Source organism: Hyperolius riggenbachi, chromosome 3 (genome assembly GCF_040937935.1).
Source record: "Hyperolius riggenbachi isolate aHypRig1 chromosome 3, aHypRig1.pri, whole genome shotgun sequence".
In the NCBI taxonomy this organism is placed as follows: Eukaryota; Metazoa; Chordata; class Amphibia; order Anura; family Hyperoliidae; genus Hyperolius; species Hyperolius riggenbachi.
Window position 1 is genome coordinate 157,697,154 of NC_090648.1, and position 17,699 is coordinate 157,714,852.

At 44.4% G+C, this 17,699-nt stretch overlaps 1 protein-coding gene across 1 annotated transcript in view; it reads left to right on the forward strand.

The window, feature by feature from the left end:
• The first annotated feature begins 413 nt into the window (after positions 1-413).
• Positions 414-17,699, forward strand: part of LOC137563106 (membrane protein FAM174B-like) — a 110,189-nt gene continuing 92,903 nt past the window's right edge. The window contains exon 1 of the mRNA XM_068275150.1: positions 414-952. Coding sequence (XP_068131251.1) covers positions 672-952 — 281 coding nt within the window. The 5' untranslated portion in view covers positions 414-671. The remainder of the gene's footprint in view (positions 953-17,699) is intronic.

Here is a 17,699-nt window from a genome sequence, read left to right on the forward strand (position 1 = left end):
AAGCAACATGTTGCTTTCAGAGGCGGTAAACGCCAGGAAGCAATAGCAAAGACCAGAATTGCTAGCCTTGAACACTTCCTAAAAGCCTTCAAAATCTAGCATCTACACACTGGCATTTAAACGCCGGCGTTTGAACTGGAACCGAGCGAAAGCTCGGCAGAAGCCAGTGTGAATCAGCCCTAAATGACTCAAAAATAAACCGTGTATTCCCAGCATAAAGCCATTCAGATCTTTAGGGAGTCAGACAAAGTTTCACAGGAGTGTGCAAAAGGACCTTCTGCCAGTCACACTCTCTGTAGACTGGGAATCCTCTCTCCCAACATCTAGGAGGACATTGCACCGCCTGCATCCGCCTCACATGTTAGGAGGAGGAGGAACAACTTTCTTCTGGAGAAAGTCTGGCAGGAGGTGTGACACCTCTGTACGGTACAGAAGACATCTGCCAGCTTCCCTTCTCCCCATCCTGCAGCCCTCCCATGTGCCCCTCATCAAATGATTCACTGCAACGTGGTGTAAGAACCCTTCCGGGTTCCAGATCCCATTTCCTGCAGTGAGAGAGCAGAGCTGCAGGAGCCAGCCGAGGAGATCAGGCAGATCTGGGTCCCCTCCTCCACCTGCAGCTGGCGGGGAACAGAGCCTGGGAGAAGGATCACCCCGGACTGCAGGCAGACATGCTGAAGATGAGAGCTCTGCCGCTGACTATCTTGCTGCTTGCCTGTGCAGCGCTCAGCAGCTCTCTCTCCAGACGGGAGCTGAAAGTCCCCCCTCCCGTCACCAGCAATGGGAACACTAGCAGCATTACGGAGACTCCTGCCGTGCAGGGCAATGACACTGCCGAGGTGACCCGCTTTCACTCCATCAAGGAGTACATGCCCACTATCAAGAGTGTGTTCATCTTCGTCTGTGGCTTCAGCACTCTACTCATCATCTGTCTGGTGGTCAAGATCTTCAGGTATCCTTTATTTCTGCAGTCTATAGAGAAAGTGCTCATAAGGACTGGGAGAGCAGTACAACTTTCTAAGCTAGGACACAGGCACTGGCCAGGGGGGAGATTTAGATTCACATTCTTGATTTATAGACCTAAAGCAATTAAAACTCGGGTGTGTGATACATTGGTCAGATTTTTTTTTCAATGTTACAATCCATCAAAAAAAGTTGATTTTAGTTCTTTAAAAAAAATAAAAAAAACTGTATGGTGTGTGGTCACCTTTAATTGGATAAGTTCATCTTGTAAACGGTAGTGTTCCATATGTTCAAAACACTTATGTGAAAGGAAGAACAGTAGAACAAAGTAGAAATTTTTACCATCTGGTTCAAAGTTTATCCTCATTTTTGACACTTATACCACAGTAGGGGAACTATCTTAAAACCTTTTTAATTCCTGCAGATTTGCCATGGTAGATATTTTTAGAGAAGTACATTTTGTTATGGTTGTTTTTCTGTTTGAGATACATGTATACGTTGTGTACTGTTGTGAGATGAGAACTGTGAGATGAGAACTGTGTGATGTACTCTGCTGCCATTACTGATAATGTTTAGGTAACAGTTGTAGCAAAAAGCTTGGTTGTACTATTTTCTCAACCAGGCTACACGTTTACTTACAGGTTCCTATACAAGTTCTCCAGGTTTTTTTTTTTTCTACTAGATTGTACTTGCTGGTTACCAGATGACTTCACACCTTGCTGGTTGCTACATTTTGTGGTTAAAGGGGAAGTCACTTTTGTGGAACAGAAACCTATGTTTTTAGGTTGGCTCTCATATTGGCTCTGTATACTACAAGAATTAATGGCAAACACTTCCTAAATTTCATCGCTTGTGCATATAAAACAGAATCTGTCAGATAAATGTGCTGAAGTCTGCTGTCCGTCACTTGGTTAGTCCAGGTTCTTAAAACGAGTAAAGGCTAGTACACACATACAAGGCATGTCACTTGGCAGGGATCAGGACAAGACAAGGACTAGGGATCGGGACACAGTTCGGGACTGCAGACTAGAGATGTGTTCTGCTACTATGCAAATAAAGGGGGTTGGAAGAATGACAAGTGGTGCGCTACAGTGTCACGGAGAGGGATGGGTAAGGAAGGAGGACAATGGATTTGGCCAGGGTTTGAATAAGATGATCTGGCAGTCTGGATCCTTTGCTGTCACCTAGGGACATGTGGTTGAGGGAATTGGGGGGCTGCCACACACATGGTAGACTCTCAGCAGAACCAGCCCCAAATAGCCCCCTTGGATGAGAACACTTAGCTCTTGTCTGATAAGAACTTGTCAGATATATTCTTGTGGCCAAGCTCCCCACTCATGTATGAGCAGCTCCATGCTACTGTATTCATGCAGATGCAATACAGCCCAGCGTGTACATGGTGAGGAGTGTGTCCGCGAGTTAAGAAAGGTTCCTGTCAAGCAGCAGTGAGGTTGAGGCGGAGCAGTGCTTTTCAGCGCTGCTAGCTTTGGGCGCAGCCAGCGCCGCCATAGACTGTAATGGGAATCAGTCTATAGCGGCGCTCAGTGAGGAAGGTCGGCTCCGTCAGAAGACGGAGCCGAAGTTGTTTAAAAAACACAATAATTCGGCCTGCAGCAATCGCTGGAAGCCGAATTATTTCATTCCCCCACTATCCATGTCGGCCTGGAGGGGGAATAGTAATTAAAACGCCCCGGACTTGTGCAGAAGCAGGACCAGCCATTTAACAGCTGGATCCTGCGCCCAAGTCTACCAGCGCCGTATTCAAATGTACGCGGTTGAGGAACACATGAGCACTACCTAGGTAAGGATCTAACTTTTATTTTTTTTGGTTTACTTTAAAGGACAACTGTAACGAGAGGGATAAGGAGGCGGACATATTTATTTCCTTTTAAAGCGGACCCAAACAAAACTTTTTTTTAATTCAAAATATTGAGTTGCACCACTCTGACACACACAAAGATAAACACTCCTTCAAGCCTATGAGCATTTCAGTGCATGCTTTTCACCCTTCTCTTTTAACAACTAGGGTTATACAGGTGGCAGCCATTACTTCTGAGCTTAGTAGGAGGTTTTAGAACATGGGTGTGTTTGTCATCCGCTACCCTCCCTCACAGGGGCTTCATCTACGGTATGTGAAATCTCACAGAAGCTGAGATCACCTCCCCGCGACCTAATCAGTAGCAGCCTGTGTTGTGTTTATCTCCTCCACCAGTCTGCCAGATTCTGTCCCGGCAATATGAAACTTCCTTTCTTAGGCCTGGTGCACACCAAAAACCGCTAGCAGATCCGCAAAATGCTAGCAGATTTTGAAACGCTTTTTCTTATTTTTCTGCAGCGTTTCAGCTAGCGTTTTGCGGTTTTGTGTAGCGTTTTTGGTGTAGTAGATTTCATGTATTGTTACAGTAAAGCTGTTACTGAACAGCTACTGTAACAAAAAACGCCTGGCAAACCGCTCTGAAGTGCCGTTTTTCAGAGCGGTTTGCGTTTTTCCTATACTTAACATTGAGGCAGAAACGCATCCGCAATCCAAAATCTGCTGCAGCCCGGGAGTATGCGTTTCTGCAAAACGCCTCCCGCTCTGGTGTGCACCACCCCATTGAAATGCATTACCCTAGCAGATCCGCACCCGCAAGCAGATCGCAAACCGCAGCGGAAACGCTCCGGTGTGCACTAGGCCATAGAGGGGTTCCTGCAATAAATGTCAAATATTTTATATTTGTCATCATGCAGCTGAAAAAAAGGCTGCTATTTATTATTATACGTTAAAAAATAAATTTTATTTCTGAATTTTTTTATTTTTAATGTGGGTCCACTTTAAATAATACCAGTTGCCTGGCTGTCCTGCTGATAATCTGCCTCTAATGTTATACTTTTAGCCATAGACCCTGAACAAGCATGCAGCATATCGGGTCTTTCTGACATTATTGTCATATCTGACAAGATTAGCTTGCATGCCTGTTGCTGGTGTTATTCAAGCACTACTGCCGCCAACTAAATCAACAGACCAGCCAGGGAACTGGTATTGTTTAAAAGGAAATCAATATGGCAGCCTCCATATTCTTCTCACTTCAGTTGTCCTTTAAATGAATCATCAGGCAAAATGTAAAAAATGAGGTTTACTCACCTGGGGTTTTTCTCCAGCCCCTAGCAGCCGACTGTTCCACGCTGACCACTCCGCTGCCGTCCTGGGCTCCCTGCATAGTGCGCAGGCTGACCGCGGGGCCAGCCTTACTGCGCAAAGCGCCGCTGTCAATCATGGCCACGTGGGCCGCAGCGCACTGCACAGGCTAAAGATAGAAAAAGGAAAGTAATTAAAGAGCACCTGCATTGAGCGGGATATGCAGGCTGACATATTTCCTTTCAAACAATGTGCATTGCCTGGCAGTCCTGCTGATCCTCTGCCTCTAATATTTTTTAGCCATAGACCCTGAACAAGCATGCAGATCATATGTTGTAACTGTCTTACTGGATTAGTAACATGCTTGTTTCAGGTGAGTGATTCAGACACCACGGATGCCAGAAACATTGTCAGGACTGCCAGGCAACCGGTATGGTTTAAAGGGACTCCGAGCAGTTCAGAAACTATGGAAAGATGCATATCATTTTTAAGTTCTCTTTCTCCTCTTTCCAATGATATAAAAAACCGCCGCCCTACTCCTTTTAGTTTTCGCTATTTTTGCGATTGAAATTGCCGCGGCCGCGATTTCAATCGCGAAAATAGAGAAAACTAAAAGGCGTAGGGGGACGCTTTAGGTGCAGTCAGAAAGAGGAGAAAGAGAGCTTTAAAATGATATCCATCTTTCCATAGTTACATTGTATTACACAGGGCGACTTTTTCTTAAAGTCAGCAGCTCCATTCTGCTGAATGGAGCTGCTGACACTGGGGAAAGTGTCGTCCTGTGTAATACAAGTAATTATGAAAAGATGGATATCATTTTAAAGCTCTCTTTCTCCTCTTTCTGGCGACACCTAAATCGTCACCCTACGCCTTTTAGTTTTCTCTATTTTCGCGATTGAAATCGCGACCGCGGCAATTTCAATCACGAAAATAGCGAAAACTAAAAGGCGTAGGGCGGCGGTTTATATATCATTGGAAAGAGGAGAAAAAGAGCTTTAAAATGATATGCATCTTTCCATAGTTTCTGCACTGCTCGGAGTCCCTTTAAAAGGAAACAATATCCTTCTCGCTCCTGGCTCCCTTTAGCAGGTTGTCTATTAAAAGAGATGAGAAATACAGTATTATTTTGTCATTGTAAACTCTGCTATAGTAAACATTTGGGTATAGTAAACTAAATGTCCAGGTCCTGGATATGGGAGTAATGCCTGGCATATTAAACATGGATATAATAGAACTTCTGTTTTAGTAAACCTGTTTTTTTTGGCCACTGCGGTATTCTGTATGTGGCTATAGTGGAAAGTGGGTGGGTGCATGCATCATAGGTCAGTCGGAAGACCCATGAGCCGTGGACGGGCTGGTAGCCACTTGTATCCTGCTCGCTATCTACATGCTATCCTGGGCTTGCTTGGATTACCTCAAAAGCATCGGTGAGACCTTTGCTTCCTGTGTAAGCTGCTGCCTGATTACTTAGGGAATTGCCTGTCATCTGTGACTTGCTGGTGCATGACTGCAACGCTGCAATATTATCCAGACTATAGGAGCACAGTATCAGTATTGTACCTGCATTAACTATCTATGCTTCCTTTCAAGCTGCTGCCTGATCACTGAGTGATGTGCATGACTGCAATGCTACAGTATCATTCAGGCTGCACAGAAATGTGGACAGAGGAGCATACTATAATGCTTCCTATGCAAGCTGTTGCGTGATTATTGCATGCAAATCCCTGCATATTGAGCACTGTGCTTGCTTGCTGAAGCATTGAAAGGAGAAAATTACTTCCAATTATTAACTGAATTAAGATACAACAGTACTATAATATACTTTATGTGCTTGATATGATAAACTGTAATGTAAACTTCTGACATAAAAAAACTAGTATTTAGCTGATAGGTTTGAATGTTTGTGTTTTTGTGCTCAGTAGCAGAAGATTCGGATCAATGTTAACTATTATTTGGGTGAAGTTCAGGCTACAGTTAAGGTGACATTAGATGGGCATGAGACACCAGGTGCAGGTAGGTTGGCATTGGGCACCAGGGACTTCATTCAGTATAAAGTGCCCCCCAAAAAATCTCTGCTCTGTGCCTTTAAACCTAGGGTAAGGTTACACAGAGTCTGCTTTAAGGCTGCTTCCATACAGGGACGTTACAGGTGCACGTTAGTGCGCCTGTAACGCTCCCCCTAACGCACAGCAATGTAACACAAGTGGGCTGTTCACACAGCCCACGTTGCGTTACATGTAATGCTGCACGTTGTCGGGAAAGTGCAGCATGCTACGGCGTTAGAGTGGCTATAGCCGCGTTAGACTGTTTGCACATGCGCAGTGGGGGGCAGAGAGGAGGCGGGGAGAGCCAGCTACAGTAGCCGCGCACATGGCTACTTAATATTCACTGCACTGGCAGCCTCTGATTGGCCGGCGGGACCACGTGATGCGGAGTGTCTCGCTCCGCATCACGTGGTCCCGCCTGCCAATCAGCACCACTCTGGGAGACCTTATAGGGATAGAGCCGCCTAACACGGTTTACTCTACCGTCCTCTCTTGCAGCACCATACGATGCGTTAGGTGCACGTTATGCGACCTTAACGTGGCACCTAATGCAACGTCTTGGTCTGCAAGTAGCCTAAAGGGCAACTGAAGCAAGAGGGATATGTAGGCTATCTATTTCCTTGTAAACATTACTAGTTGCCTGGTTGGCCTAATAAACATCAACCTCTCATACTTTTAGCCATAGACCCTGAACAAGCATGCAGCAGTTCAGAGGTTTCTGACATTATTGTCATGCATGCTTTGCTTGTTTCTGGTGTTAATTGGACACTACTGCATACAAACAGATCAGCTTGGCTGCCAGGCAACTGGTATTGTTTAAAAAGGAAATAAATATGGCAGCTCCAATATTCTTCTCGCAACAGTTGTCCTTTAATGTGCAAGATACCTGGTCCCCATTGATTTGTAACGCAGGTGTAATGTGCGTGTGGTCCAGTAGCTCAAAGCTTGTCTTATGGTGGAATCTGATGCACCGTAGAGCAACGCGCAAATGGGAATGAGCTCATTGTGTGCTCATTGCTGTGCAATTATAACGTGCATTTGAACACACTACAACGTGGATAGGGTGAATGCACACTTTGTGTTGCACTCAGGTTAACCTTTTCCCCACAGCTGCATCATGTATCTATGCCACAGCGCCACGGAATATGTTGGCGCTTTATAAATCAAGAATAACCAGGGGCTTAGATACACGTATCTTTGTATTTAGGAGCGGCGCATATATGGGCGTGTGCGCCTGTGGCAGAGTAGTGATCGGTTAATGGGAACATGAGTTCCCTTAGCCAATCAGTGCCTGTGGTGAATGATCACCGGCATCAGCTAGATGCCTGTGGTCATTGACTAAATGAAAATAAAAACACACACATACATATTACTTCCTATGTACTGTTTAGTACACCGGATAGCATGGCCAAAAAGTAAAAAGACATGTTAAATATATGAAAATACATTTAAAAATCCCTATTGGTTATTAACCCCCTTCTTCCCAGCTCCCCAAAGTCAATTATTGATATACTGTAGTATAAAATACAAAATGGGAAAAATACACCTTTTATTTCCAAATAAAATATTGTCTCCATACATTGTACTAGGGACTCAATTTAAACGTTGTTATAACCGGAACAAATGGGCAAATAAATTGTTTGTGTTTTTATCTATAGTAGTAGCTTTATTTTAAAACTATAATAGATGAAAACTAAGAAATATTTTTTTTTTATTTTTATTCCCTTTTAAAATGCACATAAAATAAAACAATTCTTAGCAAAAAGTACCACCTAAAGAGAGCCTAATTTGTGGCGAAAAAAAAACAATCTTTAGATCATTTAGCTGTGATAAGCAGTGATAAAGTTATTAGTGAATGAATGGTAGGAGCGTGAAATATAAAAAAATTGCTATGGTTTTTAAGGGTAAAAAACCTTTGTGGTGAAGCTCATTCCTGAACCGGGTAAACATTTTGTTTGCATTGTTGCTGTTTTAACCACTTCTGTACCACAGGGTTTTTTGCTGATCGGTGCTGCGTGGGCTCTCCAGCCCGCAGCACCGATCAGCTGGCAGCCAGGGCAATCAGACTGCCACCCTTTTTTCCCCACTAGGGGGATGTCCTGCTGGGGGGGTCTGATCGCCGCCGGCTGCTTGCGCTTGCGGGGGGGGCCTCTTCAAAGACCCCCTCCGCAGCGCTTTATGGCCTCCTTCCCTCCCTCTCCCTTCCTCTGTGAGCGGCGCAGGACGGATTTCCGTCCTGCGCCTGATGGGATAGGCTATAGCCTATCAAATGCCGGCGATCCCCGGCCAATCAGAGGCCGGGGATCGCCGATCTCCTCTACGGCGCTGCTGCGCAGCAGCGCCGTATACATGTAAACACCGGGGAAGATCTTCCCCGTGTGTTTACATTTACCCTGCGAGCCGCCGATCGGCTCGCAGGGTGTTCACGGAGACACCCTCCGTGAGCTGACATGGAACGGCCGCTCATACGAGCGGCCGTTTCCATGGAATCCACTTCAGGATTCATGGGCGTACTTATACGTACGCAGAATCCTGAAGTGGTTAAAATGGCCTTGTAAAAATACTTTTTTTTTTTTTTTTCAGATGTGTTAGGATGTTCTTTTTTGGGTGTATTAGTTAGGCCTCTTTCTCATGGGAGGTGGTGAATTTACTGCCTGTCAGCTTCTCCTGTGCATCGGCTGGGTATTTACTAGTACTCAGCTCAAGCGGTTTAGAGGCGGCCTCCTGAATACTCCCGTCTGCCCCCGTTCAGCACCAAACAAGTGGACAGGGTCAGGAGGAGTTCACTGACCTGTGAGTCACGTTGTGCTTCATGTGACTCTGATACTTCCTCCTTCTGGATTTGCAAAAACTGTTTGGCAATGGAGGGGTGAAGCTGCATTGTACTCTACTCCCGTGATGCAAAACATACAGTTTATAAAAAGTATGCTACACTGTAACAGCATGCCTCATGTTTTGCTGATGAATTCCACCACACCACTAATGCACCAATGGGAATATACTTTTACAGTATATTTGCATTGCATTAGAAATTATGTGGTCTGATGCACCGCAACACCTCAGTGTGAACTTAGCCTAATAGTGTAAATTAGATGTAAGACTTTAACCTCTGCATTTTCAAATCTAAAAATCTATTTTATGTTAGTTGTGCTTACCTGCAGCTGTACACCGGTCTATACAGATGCAAGTCCCCTGTACTGGCTTTCCTGTTGAGACAAGGGGTCTCAGGGGGAGATTTATCAACGCATTACTGACAGTTTTTTTTTTCTTAATCTGTTTTAACCATAACCAGCAGGGAGAACAGTTCTGCATGAAAATAAGAACCTTCTTAAATCCTAGGTGATAGTGGCAGTTTAGCATGAATTTCTAGAGCTGCACTACAGTTAAGAGAAGTGCAAATCATTTCCTAAACTGGTGCAGATTAAGAAGTGCTTGATAGCAGTTCTACAGATCTAGAACTGCTGGCTAGACATGATTACAGCGTGCAGGCTAGACATGATTTGTGATGTGCTCCTCCCCCCGGCTGAATTCCTCCTCAGAGCCTGCTGATATCAATACAGCAGGTGTGTTGGCTACCTCAGCAACAGGAATTCCCCTCACACACTGCACTGTCTGAGAGACCTTCCTAGCTCTTCCTATTACACAACAGTTTTAGGAGGAATCTGCACTATCTAATGATTTCTCAAGATGTCTGAGACAGTTCTTCACGGATTTCTAAAAACCTACTAATATTTTGTCTCGGACACTTGATAAATCTGACCCTAAGTTCCTGTCTACAGCAAGCTATGTCAGCATAATGACTGAAACCAGCTGCTGTCTATCTCTTGTGCCTAAAACTGAATTTGGAAAAGGTGCAGCTTAGTAAATGTGCAAATTATTATCATGCGCTAAATGTCTTTTGCTATAATACTGAAAAATGTAGTTTGCCCCCATGATTGTTCTTGAGATGCATACACACTTCCAATATTACCACTTCCATGTAGTATGAGGGTTAATCAGAATTGGAAGTTGTCAAAATGGTGCTGCCAATGGCTGCCTCGACTTGTGGCTCCTGCAATTTTTCCCTCTTTTAGTAGTTTTTTCGTTTTTGTTTTGATTAGTGTAGTCTCTTACTGTTAGGTTGTTTTTATCATTACTGTGTTTACTTATCGTAACATGTCTGTGTTCTGTTAAATCTATGCTGTTTTTACTTCCGTGCTGTATTTCTTCCACTGTGCCAAATCCAATTCCGCTCACGACCTAGGCATGCTTGGCGAAATAAACCTTTCTGATTCTGATGTTCCAATGCTTCATATGGTCACTCTTGTTTGACCCACCCACCAGCTGTAGTGCATTGGCAAGCACATTTGAGTCATGAGAAAGGTATAAACCAGAGCATTGCATCTGTATGGTGCTTGTCCCCCACAGTGCCGCCCCACCGGATCGAGCTTGACCTTGGCGGGCAATACTAAGAGCTTTGTTCAATTTTCTGGGTTTGTTGAGGTTTAATGCAGTACAAATGTTATGAGAAGCTACTGTACATAGTAAAAGTATCAGTGACTATCACAAGTGGTCCCCTACTTATAAACAGGTTCTATTCTAGAAGGTTCTGTAGATCACATTTGTTTGTAAGCGGAGCAGTGTTCTCCCCAGGCTCTTTTAGCCGGGTGCTCCACCTGGCTAGTTTTGATGAGCACCCGGCTGTCATCAGCTCACCTCCTCCTATTCTGTAAGCATAATTGCTCACAGAAGCACTGACCCTGCATTCTCTCATCTCGTCCCACCCGGCTACTTTTTCATGCCACCCGGCTGGAAAAAATTTCTGGGGAGAACACTGCGGAGTAATATATTATATTATCCATGTTGGTACCTGTGGACGTTTTTGGACATAAACAATATTTTAACAAACCGTACAGGACATTTTGTATATGAGGACAACTTTATATGCATGAGATGTCTGTAGTTTGAGTGTTTACAAGTAGGACTATCTGTACTTAAATATTTGCAACTATACTATTGCCCATGTGAGTCTGGTAAGGGTTCGGTCACTGCTATTTTTGTAGGGGCCGTTACACACTGCAAGACCTATTCAGTGATTTATGTGATCACCAGCAATTCAAAAAGCCCTTTGACTATGTAACTATGTACGGTTTTCACACTAGAACGATTTTGTTTTTCTTAAAATTGCAAATGTGCTGCATGTAGCGTTTTTACAGCAGTTGCAGTCGAGTTAAAAGTGTAGAAACACCAAAAAATCACTTGCTAAAATAGTGCTTAGCAGTCGCTTTGTGACTGCATTTGGCTGTTTTCAGTGTGAAACATCAATGATGCAATAGCTAAAAAAAAAAAAAAAGAAAAGAAATCCATACCAGATCAATTGTATGCACTGCTGGTGTTTTTTTTTAACCAGTTGTGTTGCACAGACATGTCTGCTATGTCCTTGATTTGATTATGTAATGTATTGCAAATACGTCTTGGCAAGAAGATGGGTGTTTGGTATTTGGACACATACACACCACACACCACACACCACACACACAGCTAAGGGAGGTGGCTTTGGTGCCAACACTTTGCCGTAGCATGGCCAGTCGTGGCACCTAGGAGGGTGTTTATCAGCAAGGATGCTTTTTGGTAAACCATTTGCTTTCAGTGTGGGTGCCTAAAAATAGCAGTTTGACACTCTCTCTTCCCCCCTCCCCCCAGTCTTAAGGTGGCCACTAATGGTCCAATTTCTAGTGAAAAATCGTTTGAGCGATCAGATATTCTGATCGGAAGTGAAATATTGTAATACGTACTACACCATCAACAAACCTATCTTTGCTTCCTATCTATCACAACCAACAAGAAAATCCAAATTTTGGTTCGGCGAAAATTTATTCGGACGACATTTTTTTCACTCGTTCATAATCGATTGTATCCTTCAACGGAGGTTATTTACAACCAAGCCGATCAGAATTTATGATCACTCTAACGATTTTCCGCTGGAAATTGGACCGTTAGTGGCCACCTTTAGAAGCCTTGTTGTTGTTGTTTGTTTATAATCTGCGACAACCTCTTTTGTAGCGCTTTACATAGTACAAAACCTATTTTGAGGAACATGGCTACTTGATTCATAACACTGTTCAAAGCATCCCGCAATACAAGTACAAACACATACATAGATGATGTGTGGTTTGAGAGTTGATGTGTGGTTTGTGTGTTGGAGAATTAGGTAACTTGCACACTGGAGAATTGCTTTCCACATCCTGGAAAAACAGTTTCCCAGTGCAAAAGAGTGGAACAGTCTCATCTTGAGACGCAACATATAAAATACATAAAAAAGTATGCTTCACCACAACTGTAAACACACATGCTGTTCACTAATACTGCATAGCATGCCTGGTTTTATTCTAATGCACTGTTCTCCCCAGGCACTTTTAGCCGGGTGCTCCACCCGGCTAATTTTGATGAGTACCCGGCTGTCATTAGCTTGCCGCCTCCTCCTCCTCCTCCTCCTCCTCCACTGTTGTAAGTAAAGTTGCAGCAGCCCTGTATTCCCTCGTCACGCCCCACCTGACTACTTTTTGATGTCACCCAGCCGGAAAAAAAATTCTAGGTAGAACACTTTTTAATGGATTCCACCGCGCTGCTAACACACTGGTGTGAACATGCCATTACAATATAATTGCATAACCGTTGCAATGTGGTTATGTTCTCGGTTGCAACACCCCAGTGTGCAAGTAATCTTAGGGCATAGAGTTGGAAAGATAAGGTTTAAATGTTACACTTGGATGTCAGGTCAGCGAACTTAGGGTTAGATATCAAGAATGAGATGTTTTCTGTAAGGGGTTACGGTTGTTTCACACCAAAAAAAAACTAAGACTTTTGGAGTGATTTCATAGCTATTTGGTGCGAAGTAGCCATAGGATTTAATTGTCTAAGCACTTTTCTAAACACTGGAAAGTGCTAACTATCAGAAAAGTTTCTTTAGGACAGTGGCCCACTAGAGCTTTTAGGCTCACTATGGAATCGCCACGATTGTCAGCGAAGTCAAAAGCGCTAGACTAATGCAAGTGGATGGAGCGGAGCGATTTTGTTTTAATCGCGTGTCCTGCATGATTATTAGAGTGATTTAATAGAGTACAGTGAGGGCCCAGAATCGCTTTCCTCTAAATCACTCTGGAATCACTCTGTTTTTTAAGAGGGAAATTGCAACCAGAAGTGGGTGCCCTGCCTAAAAGCACTTTCGGTGTGAAACAACCATGAGTTGATTTTAGGTGATTGTAGGGGAAGTAGTCTTGAACCATTGAAAACCACATTGCATAGCTGAAGCACCATACCGTGTGCTCGCACCAAAACTACTGGCACCATATCCAAATGTACCAGTGTACAGGATCCCGCCAGATGTATACTCTCTGCTGTATTGAATCTTTCATTGCAAGAAACCCACAAACACTGAGATACCATAAGTCCTCCTTTCTGATTTGTGCACACTTCTGGTCAAGTCCTAAACCAATGACATGCCAGTAAGTGAAGACGAGAATTCTGGGAAGTCCTGTATAACTCCACCTATCAGAAAGTCATTGTAGCTGCAGACTGAGCTGAGAAGGTACATGGTAACTGCTTTAAATTATAAGTTTGTGTAGCACTGGAGCAGTGTTTAATCAGTACAGTGCAGTTACTATCTAAACCAGCGCTGGGCAAACTACTGTTACACCGGCCCGCCGACAGGCGGCTGGATTCCACTATTTCCCCCTTTCCTCCCTGCGGAGTTCCAAGCGGGCAATTAGCAGGGGTTAAAACTAACCTATTCGCTGCTTCCTGCTTCACAGCTTCTTGGCAACAGAGTGTCACATGACACGCCGTCGAGACGTGTAATATGCTGCCATGCCACGTGACGTCCTGTTACCATGGAGACACAATGTAGGAAGCAGCGAGTAGGTGGGTTTTAACCCCCTGCTAATTGCCAGATCACAACTCTGCAGGGAGGGAGGAGGCCTGGAATGTGGCCCAGGCAAAGTTTGCCTAGGCCTGATTCAAACACTGGGTGAAGGTTAGTACTGAGACAAGACACAGAACATTTATATTGCGCTTTTCTCTTGGCAGACTCAAAGCGTCAGAGCTGCAGCCACTAGGACGCGCTCAGGAGGCAGTAGCAATGTTAGGGAGTCTTGCCCAAGACCTCCTTACTGAATAGGTGCAGGCTTTCTGAACAGGAAGAGCTGAGATTTGAACCCTGGTCTCCTGTGCCCGAGGCAGAGCCTTTAAAGGACACCTGAAGAGAGAGGTATATGGAGGCTGCCATGTTTATTTCCTTTTAAGCCCTGCTGACCCTTTGCCTCTAATACTTTCAGCCATAGACCCTGAGCAAGCATGCAGCAGATCAGGTGTTTCTGGCATTATTGTTAGATATGACAGATTAGCTGCCTGCTTGTTTCTGGTGTTATCCAAACACTTCTGCAGCCAAACAGACCAGCAGGGCTGCCAGGCAACTGGTATTGTTTAAAAGGAAAGAAACATGGCAGCCTCCATAGTCTTCTCACTTCAGTTGTCCTTTAACCAGTACACTATCTGAACGTTAGCATGTATTGACCCTGGTAATCATAAGAATACTTGCAGAGTTTGTCTGGTATGTAGTCATATTATTAAAAATAAAACTCAAAGCTTTGTTTAGCATTGGCACCAAATCCGATGTGCAGTCTGTATCCCACAAAGAAGTGCCGCAGCGTCTGTTGCCAGCAATTGTGTTGCTGGCACAGAGCTGTAAGCTCCAGTCATTCGATAGTAGAATAGATAATCCTTTTCAAGCCAGTGAGTTACTGCGACGTGGAAAATAACCTCACAGTAAGTAAATCACCTGCGTGACAAGGGCTGCAGTTTGTAGGCCTTATAAGTTAATAGAACTCTTTTAACCCTTTCACTGCCACAGACAGTTTCAGGACTGTTGGCACCAGTGGACGAAGAAGGCTGCTTTGATCCCTGACACCTGGTGATCCCCCAGCTTACACATAATACAAGGGCCGAATTTACCATAAGGTACTGGAAGTACGTGCTTACAGACGCCTGATGATGGAAAAGGCGGCTCAATCCCCTCCCCAGAGCCTCCCTTCTGCCTTCTGTGGAGTCTCCAATAGTGATGGGCTCACGAGTACATAACTAGCCGAATTTGTGATTCTAATGAGGCTTAATGGCCTCAGGTGTGCGGCTGGGAGAGAGGGGGTTAATTACCCAGATGTCCGGCGCTTCTATGCGTATCACACGCTCGCACGTGTCCAATGAGAAGTGTTCCACAACTCAATACCGCGCACTTCCTCCTTTGGCTGGAAGGAGGAACTGCGCAGTATTGAGTAGTGGAACGTGTCCCATTGGACGCGTGCGAGCGTGTGATACGCATAGAAGCGTCGGACATCTGGGTAATTAACCCCCTCTCTCCCAGCCGCACACCTGAGGCGGTTAAGCCTCATTAGAATCACAAATTCTGCTGGTTATGGACTCATGAGCCCATCACTAGTCTCGGGTTGATCGTAAATTAGGTTACTCACCCAGCTCTCGGCATTCCACTGATAAGATCTCCCTTCAGTAGGGGACACCTAGCTACTTAATACTGAGGGGTACTCCAGGCCACCTAATGTTAATGGACATCTTAAGCTACTTATGACGGGTAAGGGAAGATTGACAGTTGGGACAGCCAGCACACTTGCGGTGCAGCTCGGTGCGGGGGTTGTAGGTCCATTAAGGATCCCCCCCCCCTTCCCCATGGTATAGGTAGCCAGAACCACCTTCCTCTGTATAGGCAGCCAGAGAGCCTTCTCCCTCTTACACACTCACAATATAGGTAGCCAGAGAGAAGACAACACCCCCTTCCCATATAGGTAGCCAGAGAGCCCCCCCAACAGAACTAACTCACCGCCCCAGAATTCACACACTGCCTTGCTTCTTCCTTCTAAGAATCCCATTTCATTGGAAACAGCGCCCCCTGTGATGACTTGCGCATCATGTCCTCACAAGGAGGACTGTTACCAATGTGACGGATGGGTAGTGTGTGGATCCCGAAGAGGTGAGTTCACTGCTCCCTGTGCACTCTGAATGTGCTTGCGCTCCTCATCTGCCGTTGCGCCTCTAGTGGTGACCTGCCTTGCCCAACCCCTAAAAACAGGTATGGTAAGCAGTGAATATGTGATATAAAATTTGACTTTTTTTTTTTTTTTTTTACATCAGTGGGGGCTACACCAGAGCTTTGTGTGCACACACATTGAATAACTGACTACAAACTGTCAGTAAGGCGGTGGTCACACTTGCTTAAAATCGCATGCAGTTTCCTCAGTGTGAAATGCACATACGGTAATGCTTCCCAATGCACAATTGCAGTGCAGTTGGAGCAATGTGTGATTTTCAGAGCGTTAAAGGAAAAGCCCGGTACTGCTGCTTCTTATCACACAATGGCCCATATGCAATTCACCTTTTCACCTGAGTTTCTAGGTGATATTTTCACACCATGTGGTAAAATGCATTTTAAACCCCCAGCAAGCAAGTAAATACTTAAAATAATTTTGGTAGTACTTTTTAAAAAAAACTTTTGGGTACTTTTTCAATTGTAATATGCTTAAAAGTTATTTTAAAGGGAAGATGAAAATGATCTCCTAGGAGAAAACTCAGGAGAAAAAAGTTAATTGCATATGAGTCCATGGGCCATATGCAATTCACTTTTTCACCTGAGTTTTCTCCTAGGTGATAATTTTAAACTTGCCAATAAAATTTATTTTAAACCACCAGCAAGCAAGAAAATACTCAAATTAATTTTAATAGTATTTTCTCACCTACTTTTTGGCACTTTTTAAGTTGAAAAGTGCTGGTAAGTTATTTTAAATTGAAGATGAAAAATTATCTCCTAGGAGAAAACTCAGGTTAAAAAGGGAATTGCATATGGCCCCATGTGTGCGATTCCCTCTTGCTGACAGTCAGCTGCCAGCCAAGAAGGCATTCCGCGGGCTCAAGTGTGAACCCTGCCTGAATCATTAGCTTTTGAGTCTTATGAGTTGTATGTAGTTAGGGTTCAGGTTCCCACTAAATTCATTAATTGCGAAATTTAGAGGAAAAAAAGTTAAAACTTGGCTGGGTCCTACCCTGCATTGGACCACCCCAAATGATTGCTATAAGATCTCAGTTCAACTGGACTTGGGATCCTGCAGAGGCTTTGGAGAACTACATTAATATTGACAGGTGGAGCTGTTGACTGAGCAGGTTTCCTAGTGAGCAACTGTACCAATTGATTCGTTTACATTGATGCAGTTAAAGGGAATCTGAAGTAAAAATAAACTTATCCACTTGAGGACCGCAATGTTAAACCCCCCTAAAGACCAGGCCTTTTTTTGTTAAATAGGCCACTGCAGCTTTAAGGACAAGCTGCAGGGCCGCACAACTCGGCACACAAGTTACCCCCCCCCCCTTTTCTCCCCACCAACAGAGCTCTCCGTTGGGGGGGGGGGGGGTCTGATCGCTCCCCCATGTTTCTTTTTTTTTTTTTTATACAAATATTATTTTTTTAAGTAAAAAAATTACTAATTTTTCCCCTCCCCGCTGCCGGCCAATCATGGCGATCGGCTGTCATAGGCTTC